A 14,406-nucleotide genomic window follows, 5' to 3' on the forward strand; every position below is an offset into this window, starting at 1 on the left:
TTTCTGCAGCATATGCATAATTATACTCTTTGGAAAAAACACATATAGTTTTGATGGTGAGTTATAGAAGTTAAAATATAGAAGATAAGAATGAAAACTACTATTTTACTAGAAGTATAGTAAAAAAAAATTCTAACTCCAGACTTCCTTTGGACTCAGTTCCTACTGGAATCTCCACCTTGCTGGCCTGCCCTACAAATCCTGGACTTGCCAGCCCCCACAACTGCATGAACCAATGCCTTTCAAAAAAAACTAAAAATCAGTCAGGGGTGCCTGAGTGGCTCAGTCAGTTAAGCATCTGACTCTTGATTTTGGCTCAGGTCCTGATCTCACAGTTCTTGAGTTTAAGCCCTGTATCAGGCTCTGAGCTGACAGCATGGAGCCTGCTTGGGATTCTCTCTCTCCCTCTCTCTCCCCCACACATGTGTGTGTGGATGCTCTCTCGCTCTCTCTCTCTCTCAAAATAAATAAATAAGCCTTAAAAAAAAAATCAGTCGACCACTCAGTGAGTGCGTGTATGGCTCCAGATTCTATGCTTATTTTTGCACTTTCAAACAGTACTAGAAGTCATGGGAGATGGAATAAGGAGGGAGACACAGAAAGAGACTGAAACATTTCTCTAAGTTTCAAATCCCTCAGTTGCAATAACCCAGATATCTCTTCAAGTATGTTATGTTAATTAAGTAATTTAACACAGGCTTTGAAAGTATAACATAGATAGCTACATGAACCTAAATTAATCACAATTACTCAAGGAGACTAAGGAGAAATTGAGGCAATACAGTACAAGGTGTCCTCAATAACAGATAGAAAATGTGCTGTGGGTTGTAAAGATAGACCATAAAATTACAGTAGTAAGAGATCCACAGAAACACTGGAATATCATAATAATTGAATAACCACGAAACACTGATGTTATGATTACAATAAGTTTGCTGATTCTATCAAATAGTATAAACTCAAATGTATAAGAAATCAATTTGATACATACTTGTGACAAAAAATTTTTTTGTGAAAGTACAGCTATCAAAGGCAGCAATTTTCTCCTGCAAGACTACAACGAGGATCCTAAAATTAGAGGGGGAAAAAAATGTGAATGTGAAATTCTGTAAATTAAATTATAAATAAGATAAATCATTAGATTTAAATAAGTATCTACCAATGCAATTTTGGCAAGAAACCTCTGCCTGTTAAAATATAAAAACAGAACCACAAAATCCTTATAGTAATCAAGAAAAACATGATTAGAAGAAAAGTGACAGAACAAATTATAGCTTAAAAAATTATTTTTCTCTGAATAAAATTTTATTTTCATTCATTATTAATCAAATAAATCTATCTTCATTAGGAATGTATGAAATCAATAAACTGCTGGCTATTTACTAAAAGTGTTTTCCAGTGCTGCTCAAAGTCATGAAATTAAACATAAAATGGATTTATGTAACCTGTCACTTAAAATGATTGCTGAATTTCCCAACACAAGAGCAAAAGAAAGAAAGCAAACTCAGACAACTGTTATTCAGTATAAATGAGCCATTTCTGATTGATTCAATATATTAAAATTTAATCAGAATCTGTATGAACTATCTCCCAAAGCCCAAGATGTGCAAATAATTAGGAACATAATTCAGTTATAAAATTTTTTCATAATCAAAATTCCTAAAATACGTCCAAAATGAAGTTATTTTATAAATTATGTTTTAGAATACTTCTCCTTGCATAGCATTAATGTAAAGATACAAATTTCAAAGTCATTTTAATAATTAAAGATTACAATTGTTAAATATTTAACATACTCAGTGTATTTTTCCAAATTTGGGGGAGGTAAGCCTGAGTAACAGATGTTAATGGTGAGCGGGAAAAAAGAAAAGTGTTGTCTTCAACATGCATGCTTTAATAATCTTGTTCATTAAACTGAGGGTTGATGGGGGGTGGGAGGGAGGGCAGGGTGGGTGATGGGTATTGAGGAGGGCACCTTTTGGGATGAGCACTGGGTGTTGTATGGAAACCAATTTGACAGTAAATTTCAAATATTAAAAAATTTAAAAAAAAAAAGAAAAAAAAAAGAATCTTGTTCATTTGCTAATGCAAAACAAAATCCTTAACACAGTTGACAACACATAATAAATGATTCAGTCATGGCACTTAACATAAGAAACCAACCAATCCTCAGACCCAGGTTAAAGGCTTAGGGAACCCATAATAAGAAGGTGACAAACTCAAATGAGAGAAAACGCAGACAAACCAGAGATGAAAAGTTTTCCTATAACCAAGCAGCCCCTCCCCATAATACAGTAACAAAGAATGATTCCAACAAGGACAGTTTAATTTATTATGAATATTGCTAAGTCCAAAACACTGTGCCATAGAGCTGATTTGCAAAACCAAATGCAAAATTAACCAGGCAAAGACCTGGTGAATAGATTTGACACTTTGTAGAGCAAAATCTAAGCAGTATCCTGAAATCCGCATGATAGCTTTTCCTCTAACCTTCACCATTTGAACTCATGCAACTTCTAATGGGAAAATCAATTTTTAAAAATACTACATAATGTGCCCAAATCAACAGATGTTTTTTGTTGGAACATATCTTCAAATAGTTTTTCTTAAAAAAAAAATAAAGGTAGAATATGAACATTTGCTAATCAACCAAATATCCAGAGAATTTCATAATCACTTTTCATTAATGATATCTCATATTCATAAATCACTCTTTTATCTCCTTTTACTCCTACTTACAAGTTTCACAATTACTAATTACGACGAGCACACTGATGACTACAAAAAAATTAACTGTATTAATTTTCAATGTAATTTATATCTGTTAAATATTAAATGTGCTCATTACTTCATGGCTAAAATTAAAAGCGATAAACACAAAAATATTTGTTGTAGGAAAAGCTGACCTAACTGCAGTACTTGGAACACAGTACTTGGAACAAGTGCAGACTTAAGAAAAACCCAAATCTGCCATTCATAGCATCTGTAACAGGTTGTGTTTTTTTTAATGTTTTATTTATTTGTGTGTGGGGGGGGGGGGGGGACAAGCGGGGGAGGGGCAGAGAGAAAGGAAGACACAGAATCTGAAGCATGCTCCAGGCTCTAAACTGTCAGCACAGAGACCAACGCAGGGCTTGAACTCATGAACCATGAGATCATGACCTGAGCCAAAGTCGGAAGCTTGACGAACTAAGCCACCCAGGCACCCTGTCTCTGTAACAGTTTTAAAATATTTTGCAAGAAATACTTTTTTAAAAATTTAACTGCACTGTGTTCCTCTGTTTTCTAGTGTATTTGCGTATTTGTAGTACTACAAGTAAATTGTGCTCTACAAATCTTATTTGTACTTAATCTCCCTTTCCAAGTGTGTGCAAGTTGCTGTTTGGCTAAGTAGGTATGTAATCTGTTGTGTGAGACAGCACAAGGACACTTGAAAAAGGGCTTTCATTACATTTTCCCAGGTTAAATATATTATCCATTGGATCCAGCCATTCAATAATGTTGATTTTGAATAATTTGCTGTGTCATTGGATAATTACATGATCCCAGCAATAATATTTCTGTTTCCTATAATTTTGAGTTTGAGATTATTTAAAGTATAAATATGCATAATAATTAGATCTTCACTATGAACTGCACACTATCACTGAACAGCTTTTCTTTGTCCTAGTTCATGTTTTTATACTTGAATTCAAACACTTTTTTCATTAGTATCAAAGCCCACATATCCTTTTAGTTTGCATTTGTCAGGTCTGTCTTTAGCTTCTTTTTATATTCAGCCTTTCTGAGTCACTTTTTGAATCTCTTTAAAATCTAACCCAAGAGTCTTTTATTACAAAATTTATTTTATATTGACACAGCACAAAATATTGTGTTTTCCATGTTCCATGTGTTTGCTTTTTGATGAGATGTTCAGATTTACAGTTTGCATCCATGACCTTGATCAAGACATTTTCCAATGCAGGGCTGCAATTTTCTCAAACGTAAAATGAAGTGCTGAGTAATAGAAGATTCTTAAGGTCCCTTTCTCCCCTAATATTCAATGGCTGTAAGTTAAATCTTCATTATCATTAGGTCAGGTTCAACCCAGATCTGAGTGTTTTCTTAGAGATTTTAACAAAATAGATTTGAAAGAAGGAAAATGTATCTAGTCCATGCTTTAGTTCTACTGTTAAATATAAATAAATAACAATATTTAAAAGCCACTTTTATTGTTCAGATATATGTTTTGTTTTGATGAATGCTAACAGGAAAGTTATATTTCACATTATAAACCAGTAAACCCACAGAAGTTCATACATTCTATATATTAAAAAGCTATGTTATACATGTAAAAAAGTTCCCCAAAGCAATGCTTAATCTTTGTACATTTGCTTACTTTTTGTTCTTTTCCATTTCAGTTTTAAAATACTGATTATGACTCGCTAAACTTAATTCACTAATGGATCAAGACTGGAAGTTTGAAAACATTCATTCAGAAATCTTAACAGTTACTCCACTTGGCAAAATTCAGGGAAGGTATTTTGTAACTTTAAAAAAAATAAATAAATCAAAGATAGTCAATGATACCAGTAGAGCTCTACATGCCCAGGAGGTGCATTACTTTGTATAAGAAACACATGAAAGGGGCACCAAAGTGGCTCAGTCAGCTGGTTAAGCATCCCACTTCGGCTCAGGTCATGATCTCGAGGTTCATGGGTTTGAGCCCCACATGGGGCTCTGTGCTGACAGCTCTAAGCCTGAAGCCTGCTTCGGATTCTGTGTGTGTCTCTCTCTCTCCCTTCCCCTGCTCAGTCTGTCTGTCTGTCTCTCTCTCTCAAAAATAAATAAACATTAAAAAATATTTTTTAAAAAGAAGAAATACATGAAAAAGTGCTTACCGCTTGTTGCAGTGGAGATCATAGATAGGTGTTTTAAACTGAATAGACTTGACCATCTCACCAGTACGAAGTGAATATAGATCTACACAACAGTAAGGTGGACTTGTGCTAAAAGAAAGAAAGAAAGAAAGAAAGAAAGAAAGAAAGAAAGAAAGAAAGAAAGAAAGAAAGAAAGAAAGAAAGAAAGAAAGAAAGAAAGACAAAGAAAAAAAGACAAAAGCCATATTTTTAAAAATGTGGGGGGAGCCAGTAAACTCTATATTTTCCTATTAACATAATCTTAAAACCCCTAATTAACATAATAGAAGGAAATTTACTTGAACTATTAAAATAGTTCATAATATAATATATCCCAATCAATTCATTTCATTAATGCAAAATTAAGGGAAAAAAAGAAAATAAAACTCATTCACCAAATTGTCACTATACAAAAGAAAACTATAAGATTATCTCAATAAATACATAAAAGTATTTGATAAAATTAAAAACTTGTTCATAAGAAATATTTCATTAATCTGATAATGTATAGTAACCTTAAAACTAAGAAAAACTATCAATTGTATATAATGGTAAAACATTGAAAACCTTCACCCTAAAATCAGGAACTAGACAAGAATACTCATTATTACCACATCTACTCAAGACAGTATGGAAAGTCCTGTGCATAAGGCAAGAAAAGAAATTACTGTAAGGAAGAAAAAAAGCTGTCATTATTTGCCAAGAATTTGCCTGTGTATGTATAAAACCCAGTAAGACAAATCTGTATGTCAAAATATACATAAAGACAACCCCACAATAAAGAAGAACCATTACTATATGGATTAATACATGAATTAATTGGTAATATGGATTGCTAATTAATTGACATATCAATTTACCCTGGTCACTAGGTACAATACCACCCATATTTTTATAAATTAAGGACAAACCATTATAAAGTGAAATTTTAAATCCATATATATTGGATATATGAATATATTGAATACCTTGGAATAAATCTAAGTAAAAATTTTGACATATTTACACAAAAAGAAACAAAAAAAAACAAATCAAAATAAACTGAAGTATATACCATAGGCTGACAGACTTTCTAAACTGAAACAGTTCAACACTAATAAAAAATCTACCAGAATGAGACCTCACTCCAAAATGTATATAAATATACATTCCACATGATCAGATTATTTTGGAAAGGTATAGTAATTAAGAGACTGGGTTCTTGACTCTAGAACAGATAAAGAGATTCATGTTTCCACCTTAACAAGGTAGGAAAAGAAGAACAAGTTAAATCCAATAAAAGTGCAATGAGGGAATTAATAATAAAATACAATATGAAATCAATGAATTGAAACGGGAGTAAGCAAAAGAAAACATGAAACCTAGTTTTCTGAAACCAATCTACAAAGAAACAAATAATTTGACTATTCCAGTATCTATAAAAGAAACTGAACTGATAATTTAAAACTTCTCACAGTGAAATCCTTGTAAAAATGGCTCATTTGTAAATCCTATTAATCATTTAAACAAAAATGTTTAGATATCCTACATAAACACTTTCAGAAGGTAGAAGAGGAGTAACTTCTCAACTTATTTTATGAAGCAAGTAACACCTGATTGCAAAACTAAACAAATACTTTGGAAGAAACTACAGATACATTTCTGTATCTATGTATCTCATGACTATACATAAAAATTCTCCAACAAAATATTAACAAATCAAATCCAGCGATACAAAATGAGACGAGGTTTATCCCAGGAATGAAAGGTTGTTGCATATAAGACAACTTCAAATTGCTGAAGGACATCTACACAGACTTAAAAACAAAACAAAACAAACAAAAAAAAACTTTCACCAAAATATCAAGAACAAGGCAAACCTGTCTGCTCTGACCACTCTCATTTAACAAGTTAATTTCTAAATATTTATGAAAATTTGCAAAACATGATTAGTGACTTTATATGTATGAAACATTATTAATCTATAATAATTAAGATAATAGGAGATGTCACCTCACATCTGTTAGAATGGCTATTATCAAAAAGATAAGAAATATGAGTTAGCAAGGGTGCAAAGAAAAGGGAACTCTTGTGCATTGATGGTGGGACATGTAAATTGCAGCACTCACTATGGAAAATAGTATGGAGGTCCCTCAAAAAATTAAAACCAAGAAACAGACTCTTAACTATAGAAAACAAGCTGATGGTTACCAGAGGGGAAGTGAATGGGGGTATGTGAAATAGGTAAAGGGGATTAAGGGTTGCACTTGTGATGAGCACCAGGTGTTGTATGGAAGTGTTGAATCACTAAATTCTATATCTGAAACTAATATTATGCTGTATGTTAACTGGAATTTAAGTTAAAAACAATTTTTTTAAGTAAAAATATCATATGATTCAGCAATTCCACCTCTGGGTATTTATTAAAAAAAAAAAAAAAAAAAAAAAGGCTCACTCAAGGGGCACATGGTGGCTTAATGGGTTAAGCATCCAACTCTGACTTTGGCTCAGGTCATGATCTCGCTGTTCGTGGGTGGGTTCAAACCCCGGACAGAGTTCTGCACTGGAGCACGGAGCCTGCTTGGGATTCCGTCTCCCTCTTTCTACCCCTCCCCCACCTGCTATCGCCCTCAAAATAAATAAACATAAAACTTAAAATAATAATAATAATAATAATAATAATAATAAAAGATACATCATGCACTGGTATGTTCATTGCAGCACTATTTACAACAGCCAAGACATGGAAGCAACCTGGGTCCATCAATGGATAAAAGGATAGAGAAAATGTGGTAGATACAGATATACATACACAATAGAGCATTATTCAGGCATTTTTAAAAAAAGGAAATCTTGCCATTTGTGACATGGATACACCTTGAGGGCATTATGCTGAGTGAAATAAGTCAATGACAAATATTGTATGATCTCACATATATGCGGAATTTAAAAAAAAAACAAAACAAAAAAGATGAACTCATCAATTCAGAGAACAGACTATACTTGCCAGAGGTAGGAGGTAGGCAAAATGGGAGAAGATGGACAAAAGGAAAAAACACCCAGTTAGAAGATTAATAAGTCCTGCGGATACAATGTAGAGCATGGTGACTATAGTTAACAATACTGTATTATATATTTAAAAGTTGCTAAGAGAGTAGGTCTTAAAAGTTCTCATCAAAAGTAAAATATGGTAACTGTGTGGTGACAAATATTAACTATACTTACTGTGGTGATCATTTTGCAGTATACACAAATATCAAATCATTACATCATATACCTGAAACTAATATAATGTCATATGACAAGTGTATCTCAATTTAAGAAAAAAAATGGTATTATGATACTGGTCTGAGCCCAGACATATAGGTCAAGGAAGCAGAATAGAGCGTCCATAAATAAACGCACATGTATGACCTAATGATTTTCATCAAAGGTGCCATATAATTAAGTGATGAAAGAATAATTTTTAAACAAATGTTGCATTTAAAAATTAGTTACTTGCATGGAAGGAATTAAATTTTTCCCTAACTTATGTATAAAAAATAACTCAAAATAGATCACAGCCTAAGAATATAAGAACCAAATAGTTTCTAGAACAAAATATAGATAAAATATATTTTTTTAAGATTGATTGATTCATTGATTGATTGATTTATATGCAGAGGGACGGGTAGAGAGAGAGGGACAGAGAAAATCCCAAGCAGGCTCTGTGCTAGGATTCAGCACAGAGCCTGATGTGGAGCTCAAACTCAAGATCATGAGATCATAACCTAAGCCAAAATCAAGACTCGGACACTTCACCACCTGAGCCATCTAGGCGCCCCTAGATAAATCTATTTCTTAAATAAGAAAAAGAAAGTATGAACACAGACATAACTGACAACACAAAATTATCAAAACAAATTTTATTTTTTGGGGAATGCAAGCTGGTGCAGCCAATCTGGAAACCAGTATGGAGGTTCCTCAAAAAACTAAAAATAGAACTAACTACCCTACGACCCAGTAATTGCACTACTACGCATTGATCCACAGGATACAGGTGTGCTGTTTCGAAGGGACACATGCACCCCCATGTTTATAGCAGCACTATCAACAATAGCCAAAGTATGGAAAAAGCCCAAATGTCCATCAATGGATGAACGGATAAAGAAGATATGGTATATATATACAATGGAGTATTACTCGGCAATCAAAAAGAATGAAATCTTGCCATTTGCGACTATGTGGATGGAACTGGAGGATATTATGCTAAGTGAAATTAGTCAGAGGAAGACAAGTATCATATGACTTCACTCATATGAGGACTTTAAGAGACAAAACAGATGAACATAAGGGAAGGGAAACAAAAATAATATAAAAACAGGGAGGGGGACAAAACACAAGAGACTCTTAAATATGGAGAACAAACCGAGGGTTACTGGAGGGGTTGTGGGAGGGGGGATGGGCTAAATGGGTAACGGGCACTAAGGAATCTATTCCTGAAATCATTGTTGCACTATATGCTAATTTGGATGTAAATTTTAAAAAATAAAAAATAAAATTTAAAAAAAATTTGTAATTGATATTTAAAAATGAACAAGCAAGCCCCGTATCGTGAGAAAATATTTTCAAAAGATATATCTGACTAAGGGTTTGTACCCAGAACATAAAAAGAACTCTTATCATTCAACAATAATGATACATACAACACATTTTTTAATGGCCATAATATTTGACACTTTACCAAGGAAATACAGAGAGGGCAACTAAACACTTGAAAAGATGCTGAACATCATGGAAATACAAATTAAAACCACTAAACCACTAAGGGATACCACTATACTCATTAGAATGGCTAAAATTTAAGACTGGCAATATAAGAATGCAAAGTAATTAAAACTGTCATACACTGCTGTTAGGAATGCAAAATACTCACTTTGAAAAATAGTTTAGCTGCTTTTTATACAGTGAACATACCCTTACTGCGTGTCACATCTAGGTAATTTGTTACTCATAATAACAAAACACTTAAATGTAAGTCAATAAGTGAATGGATAAATATACTATGATATATTGAGGTAATGCAATATTACTCAGCAATTTTGAAAAATGAATTATCCATACAAAATGAATCTTAAAACCATTAGGAAGTGAGAAAGAAAAGGTCAGATACAAAAGTCCACACACTGCATGAGTCCCTTTTCAATGAAAAGCTTCAAAGGTAAAACTATAATTATTGGAAGTAGATCAGTTGTTGCCAGGGGACAAAGCAAGAGGGAGGTAAAGTGCCATGAGAAAATTCTGGGGATAATGGAAATGTTGCTGTGTCTTGATACACAACTGTATACAAGTGGCAAAACTGGGGTGGGGGGGAAACTAGTAAAACCTGAACTTCAATCTCTAAATTGACACAAGGCAAAAATTCTTTTCTGAATGTTCCCAACTAATTAATCCAGTCCTCTGCTGAGAAGCAATGAGTTAATAATGAATGAAATCTAAAATTTTGCCAGACCAACTGGGAAGAAAAAAACAGCTTGTCACCTTCAATTAGCAGCTCAGTATAGCCACAGTACACTAGAAACTTGAATTCTGATCATTTCACTGGCATCCATACTATGTCACAACTGAGATTCTTCCTGCAGAAAATCTTCAATAGAAACAGACAAAACAAATACTATGAAGGCTCAGTTTAGAGTTAACCAAACAAGACTTGGTAGAATTGAAAAATCTACTTATATGGGGCGGGGAGGGGGGGGGACCTCTTATTCAATGCCTAACAGAAAAAAGATAATTCTTTTAAAACAAGAGTTTTCAGAAAGTCACACATTCATAAAGGAGTCAGTCATGCTATCTGCCAATAACACAGTTGTGTACACGCCTGACATATCCTTTTGTTCTCTATTTTTTCTCTTTTTAAAAGCCTTGACTATTTCCCTGGGACACAGCAAGACAATCTTAATTTTTCTCATGGGTAGGCTGATGAGAAAGCTTTCCATAACAGCAGCAGTGTGCATGCCCCATAACAGAAAGGATATGTGTTAAACTCAAATGAAGATATGAAACAAGTTTTGACTCTGCACTCTAGTATACACCAAACAGTGCCACAAGAAAGTTGTTTACAGAATGAGTTTTCGTTAGATTTCTAGAATTTGAATGGGGTAACATTTTCATATGTTTGTGTCTGACATTTAAACATAAAGCTGTGACTTAACTTTACAATAAACCTAATTAATTCTTTAAGGAAAAAAGTTCCACATAGATATGTTGAGAGCCAAATGTAGAACGTAACTGAATATATTGCAAGCAAACACCAGAGGTTAGAAGAAAAAGCAGGAATGATACAGTTTTTATTATTAAATGGTTGGTTCAGGAACTCTAACTTGTGAACCCAGCACCTCTGTCTTACCAATACACAGACAGCAACATGCATAGTATAAAGTTATGTTACACTTTTTATAATAAATATAAAATAGACATGAATACAGGGGCGCTTGAGTGGCTCAGTAGGTTAAGCATCCGACTTCGGCTCAGGTCATGGTCTCACAGCTTGTGAGTTCGAGCCCCACATCAGGTTCTGTGCTGACAGCTCAGAGCCCGGAGCCTGCTTTAGATTCTGTGTGCCTCTCTTGCTCTGCTCCTCTCTCACTCATGCTCTGTCTCTCTCTCTCTCAAGAGTAAATAAAACATTTTAAAAATTTTAAAAAATAGGCACGAATACAAATTGTCCTTAACTGACCTTTTCTTTACCTAAGTAGCCTGTTTTATAGTAAGCAACCAAGAACATAAGTTGAAAATTTTTGTATCAGAATAATGTGTCACCTACTGTACCAGTGACCTATACCCATAAGGGAAATTATTAAGCTTCTATTAGAGAGTTTTGGAAAAGTCCTTCCGTAGCCAATGGTATGATATTTACATATTTCATCTATTTCAGTGAAGAGCATTGACTAGAACTACTTAAAGAGCAAATTTTTTTAAAAGCCTCCATTATTGAAAATGCAATGGTTAAATTAAGCAATAAGGAACTATAAAACCAAGTAGTTACATTAGATTTCTCAAAAGGAAAAATATTGAAAGTATTATAAATACCACCTATAAATACCATCTATAAATATTATAGATAAACACCAAGAAAACACTAAACATTTCCATATAAATATCTTGCCTACTTCAGTATTTCTTACTTTCTATGTAATACTTTTCACCACATTAAAAATATTTTAATATATTTAATGTAATTTTTTTATTTTTAGAGCAATTTTTGCTTCACAGCAAAATTGAAAACGTACAGAGATTTTCCATATACCCCTTCCACCATTCATGCATAGACTACCTTTAACAACATCCCCCATCAGAATGGAATGTTTGCTACAATTGATGAATCTACAATGACATATAATCACCCAAAGTCCACAGCTTACATTAGGGTTCACTCTTGGTGTTGTACATTTTATGGGTTTGGACAAATTTATAATGGCATATATCCAACATTATAGTATCATAAGGAATAGATTCACTACCCTAAAATTCCTATATGCTCTGCCTATTCATCCCTCCTTCACCCCCAACCCCTGACAAACACTAATCTTTTCACTGTCTCCATAGTTTTGCCTTTTCCAGAGAGTAGAGTTGAAATCATATAGGATGTAGCCTTTTCAGACTGGCTTCTTTCACTTAGTAATATGCATTTAACTTTCCCCCATTTAATTTTATGGCTTAATAGTTAATTTTAGTCCTGATTAACATTCCATTACCTGGATGTCAACAGTTTATTTCTCCATTCATCTACTGAAGGATATCGTGATTGTTTCATGTTCTAGCAACTATAAATAAAGCAAATATAAACACCTATGTGCACTTTTTTGTGAAAATTTAAATTTCCAACCCCTTTGGGTAAATACCAAGCAAGGCAATTCATGGATTGTAATGGTATGAGTTTAGCTTTGTATGAAACTGCCAAACTAACAAAGTGGTTTTACCATTTTGCATTCCTCCCAGAAATAAATGAGAGTTCCTGTTGCTCCACAACCTTACCAGCATTTGATGCTGTCAGCTTTCTGGATTTGGGCCATTGTAACAGGTATATAGTGACATCTCATTGTTGTTTTAAATTGGCTTCCCCTGATGACATAAGATACGGAGCATATTTCCACATGCCCATTTGACATCTATATATTGTGTTTGAGGTCTTTTGCCCAATTTTTAATCAGGCTGTTCATTTTCTTATTGTTGGGTTTTAAGAGATCTCTGTCCTTTATCAGATGTGTATTTTCCAAGTGTTTTGTCACTGTTTTGTATTCTTATTCTATTGATGGTGTTTTTGAAAAGCAGAAGTATTTAATTTTAATGATGTCCAAATTTGTTCAGAAAATTGAATCTGTGAAGTATAGGATAACCTCAGAAACATTTCCAGAATAAAGAAGAAATGAATAAAAGGGATGAAATGGAAAACAACAGATAAAAATCACTGAACATAGAAATTCAATTTATGGAAATACATATCATTGAAGAAACTGCCTCAAGATTGTAGCATCAATCCCTACGTGATAATTTCCAGCCTGCCAGCCTACCCTATTTCTTAACTGCCATCCCCTACAATCACATAATTCCTTTAAATGAAAATCATGTTGAATCACTATACTGTATACCTGAAACTAACATAAAACTGTTGTTAATTATAACAAAATTAAAATAAAATGATTTTTTTTACAAAAAGCAAAATCATGTGTGTGGGTATGGGTGTGTAAACTGAATGATATACTGGGTAATTCAGTATATAATACACATGCCCAGAGCCAGATGTATGCTCAGAAAAGAACCACAAGGACACTAGACTTGCATCTCTGTCTGGGCCTTTGACTCTGCACAGGCTGGACGTGAGGGCTAAGGCAGAATAATAGATGGCATAACTACACACTCAAGGACTATTCCAGCTCAGTACCAATTTGCAAAAGTTAGAGTATTTATTTTTTCATTTTGGGGTCTGCCATTTAAGCAAACCTCTGTCAGGTCACTGACTGACTGCCAAGATAATAGAGATTTCAGTAATCACATAAGACGATAAACATACAAAAAGTTTGGAAAAGCCATTAAACAATGGGTAGATGCAGGCAAAACCAGCATACTCTGGGGAGGAGGACAACCTGATGTTCAGAGTTGCCGTATTGCAATATTCAAATGTCCACTGATCAACAAAAAATGCAAGGCATAAAAAAAAAAAAAAAAAAACAGGAAAGTATGGCCTATTCATAGAAAATAAATTGAGTGGGGGGGGGGCGCTTGGGTGGCTCAGTCGGTTAAGCCTCTGACTTTGGCTCAGGTCATGATCTCGCAGCCCGTGAGTTCAAGCCTCGCTTCAGCTCTGTGCTAATAGGTCAGAACCTGGAGCCTGCTTCTGATTCTGTGTCTCCCTCTCTCTCTACCCCTCCCCCACTTGCACTCTGTCTCTCTCTCTCTCTCCCTCTCTCAAAAATAAATAAACATTAAAAAAGAAAATGAAAGAAAAAGAAAGAAAAGCACCTGGGTGGCTCAATTGGTTAAGTGTCCAATC

The 14,406-nt window shown here is 33.9% G+C and overlaps 1 protein-coding gene across 1 annotated transcript in view; it reads right to left on the reverse strand.

The window, feature by feature from the left end:
- The window catches only part of BCAS3 (BCAS3 microtubule associated cell migration factor), a 606,893-nt gene that overhangs the window by 457,498 nt on the left and 134,989 nt on the right, over positions 1 to 14,406 (reverse strand). The window contains exons 9-10 of the mRNA XM_019431027.2: positions 4,881 to 4,988; positions 992 to 1,068 (exon numbers count right to left, since the gene is read on the reverse strand). Of these exons, the coding sequence (XP_019286572.2) occupies positions 992 to 1,068; positions 4,881 to 4,988 (185 nt within the window). The remainder of the gene's footprint in view (positions 1 to 991; positions 1,069 to 4,880; positions 4,989 to 14,406) is intronic.

The sequence above is a fragment of the Panthera pardus genome, unplaced genomic scaffold (assembly GCF_024362965.1).
Source record: "Panthera pardus isolate Hobbes unplaced genomic scaffold, ASM2436296v1 HiC_scaffold_3, whole genome shotgun sequence".
In the NCBI taxonomy this organism is placed as follows: domain Eukaryota; kingdom Metazoa; phylum Chordata; class Mammalia; order Carnivora; family Felidae; genus Panthera; species Panthera pardus.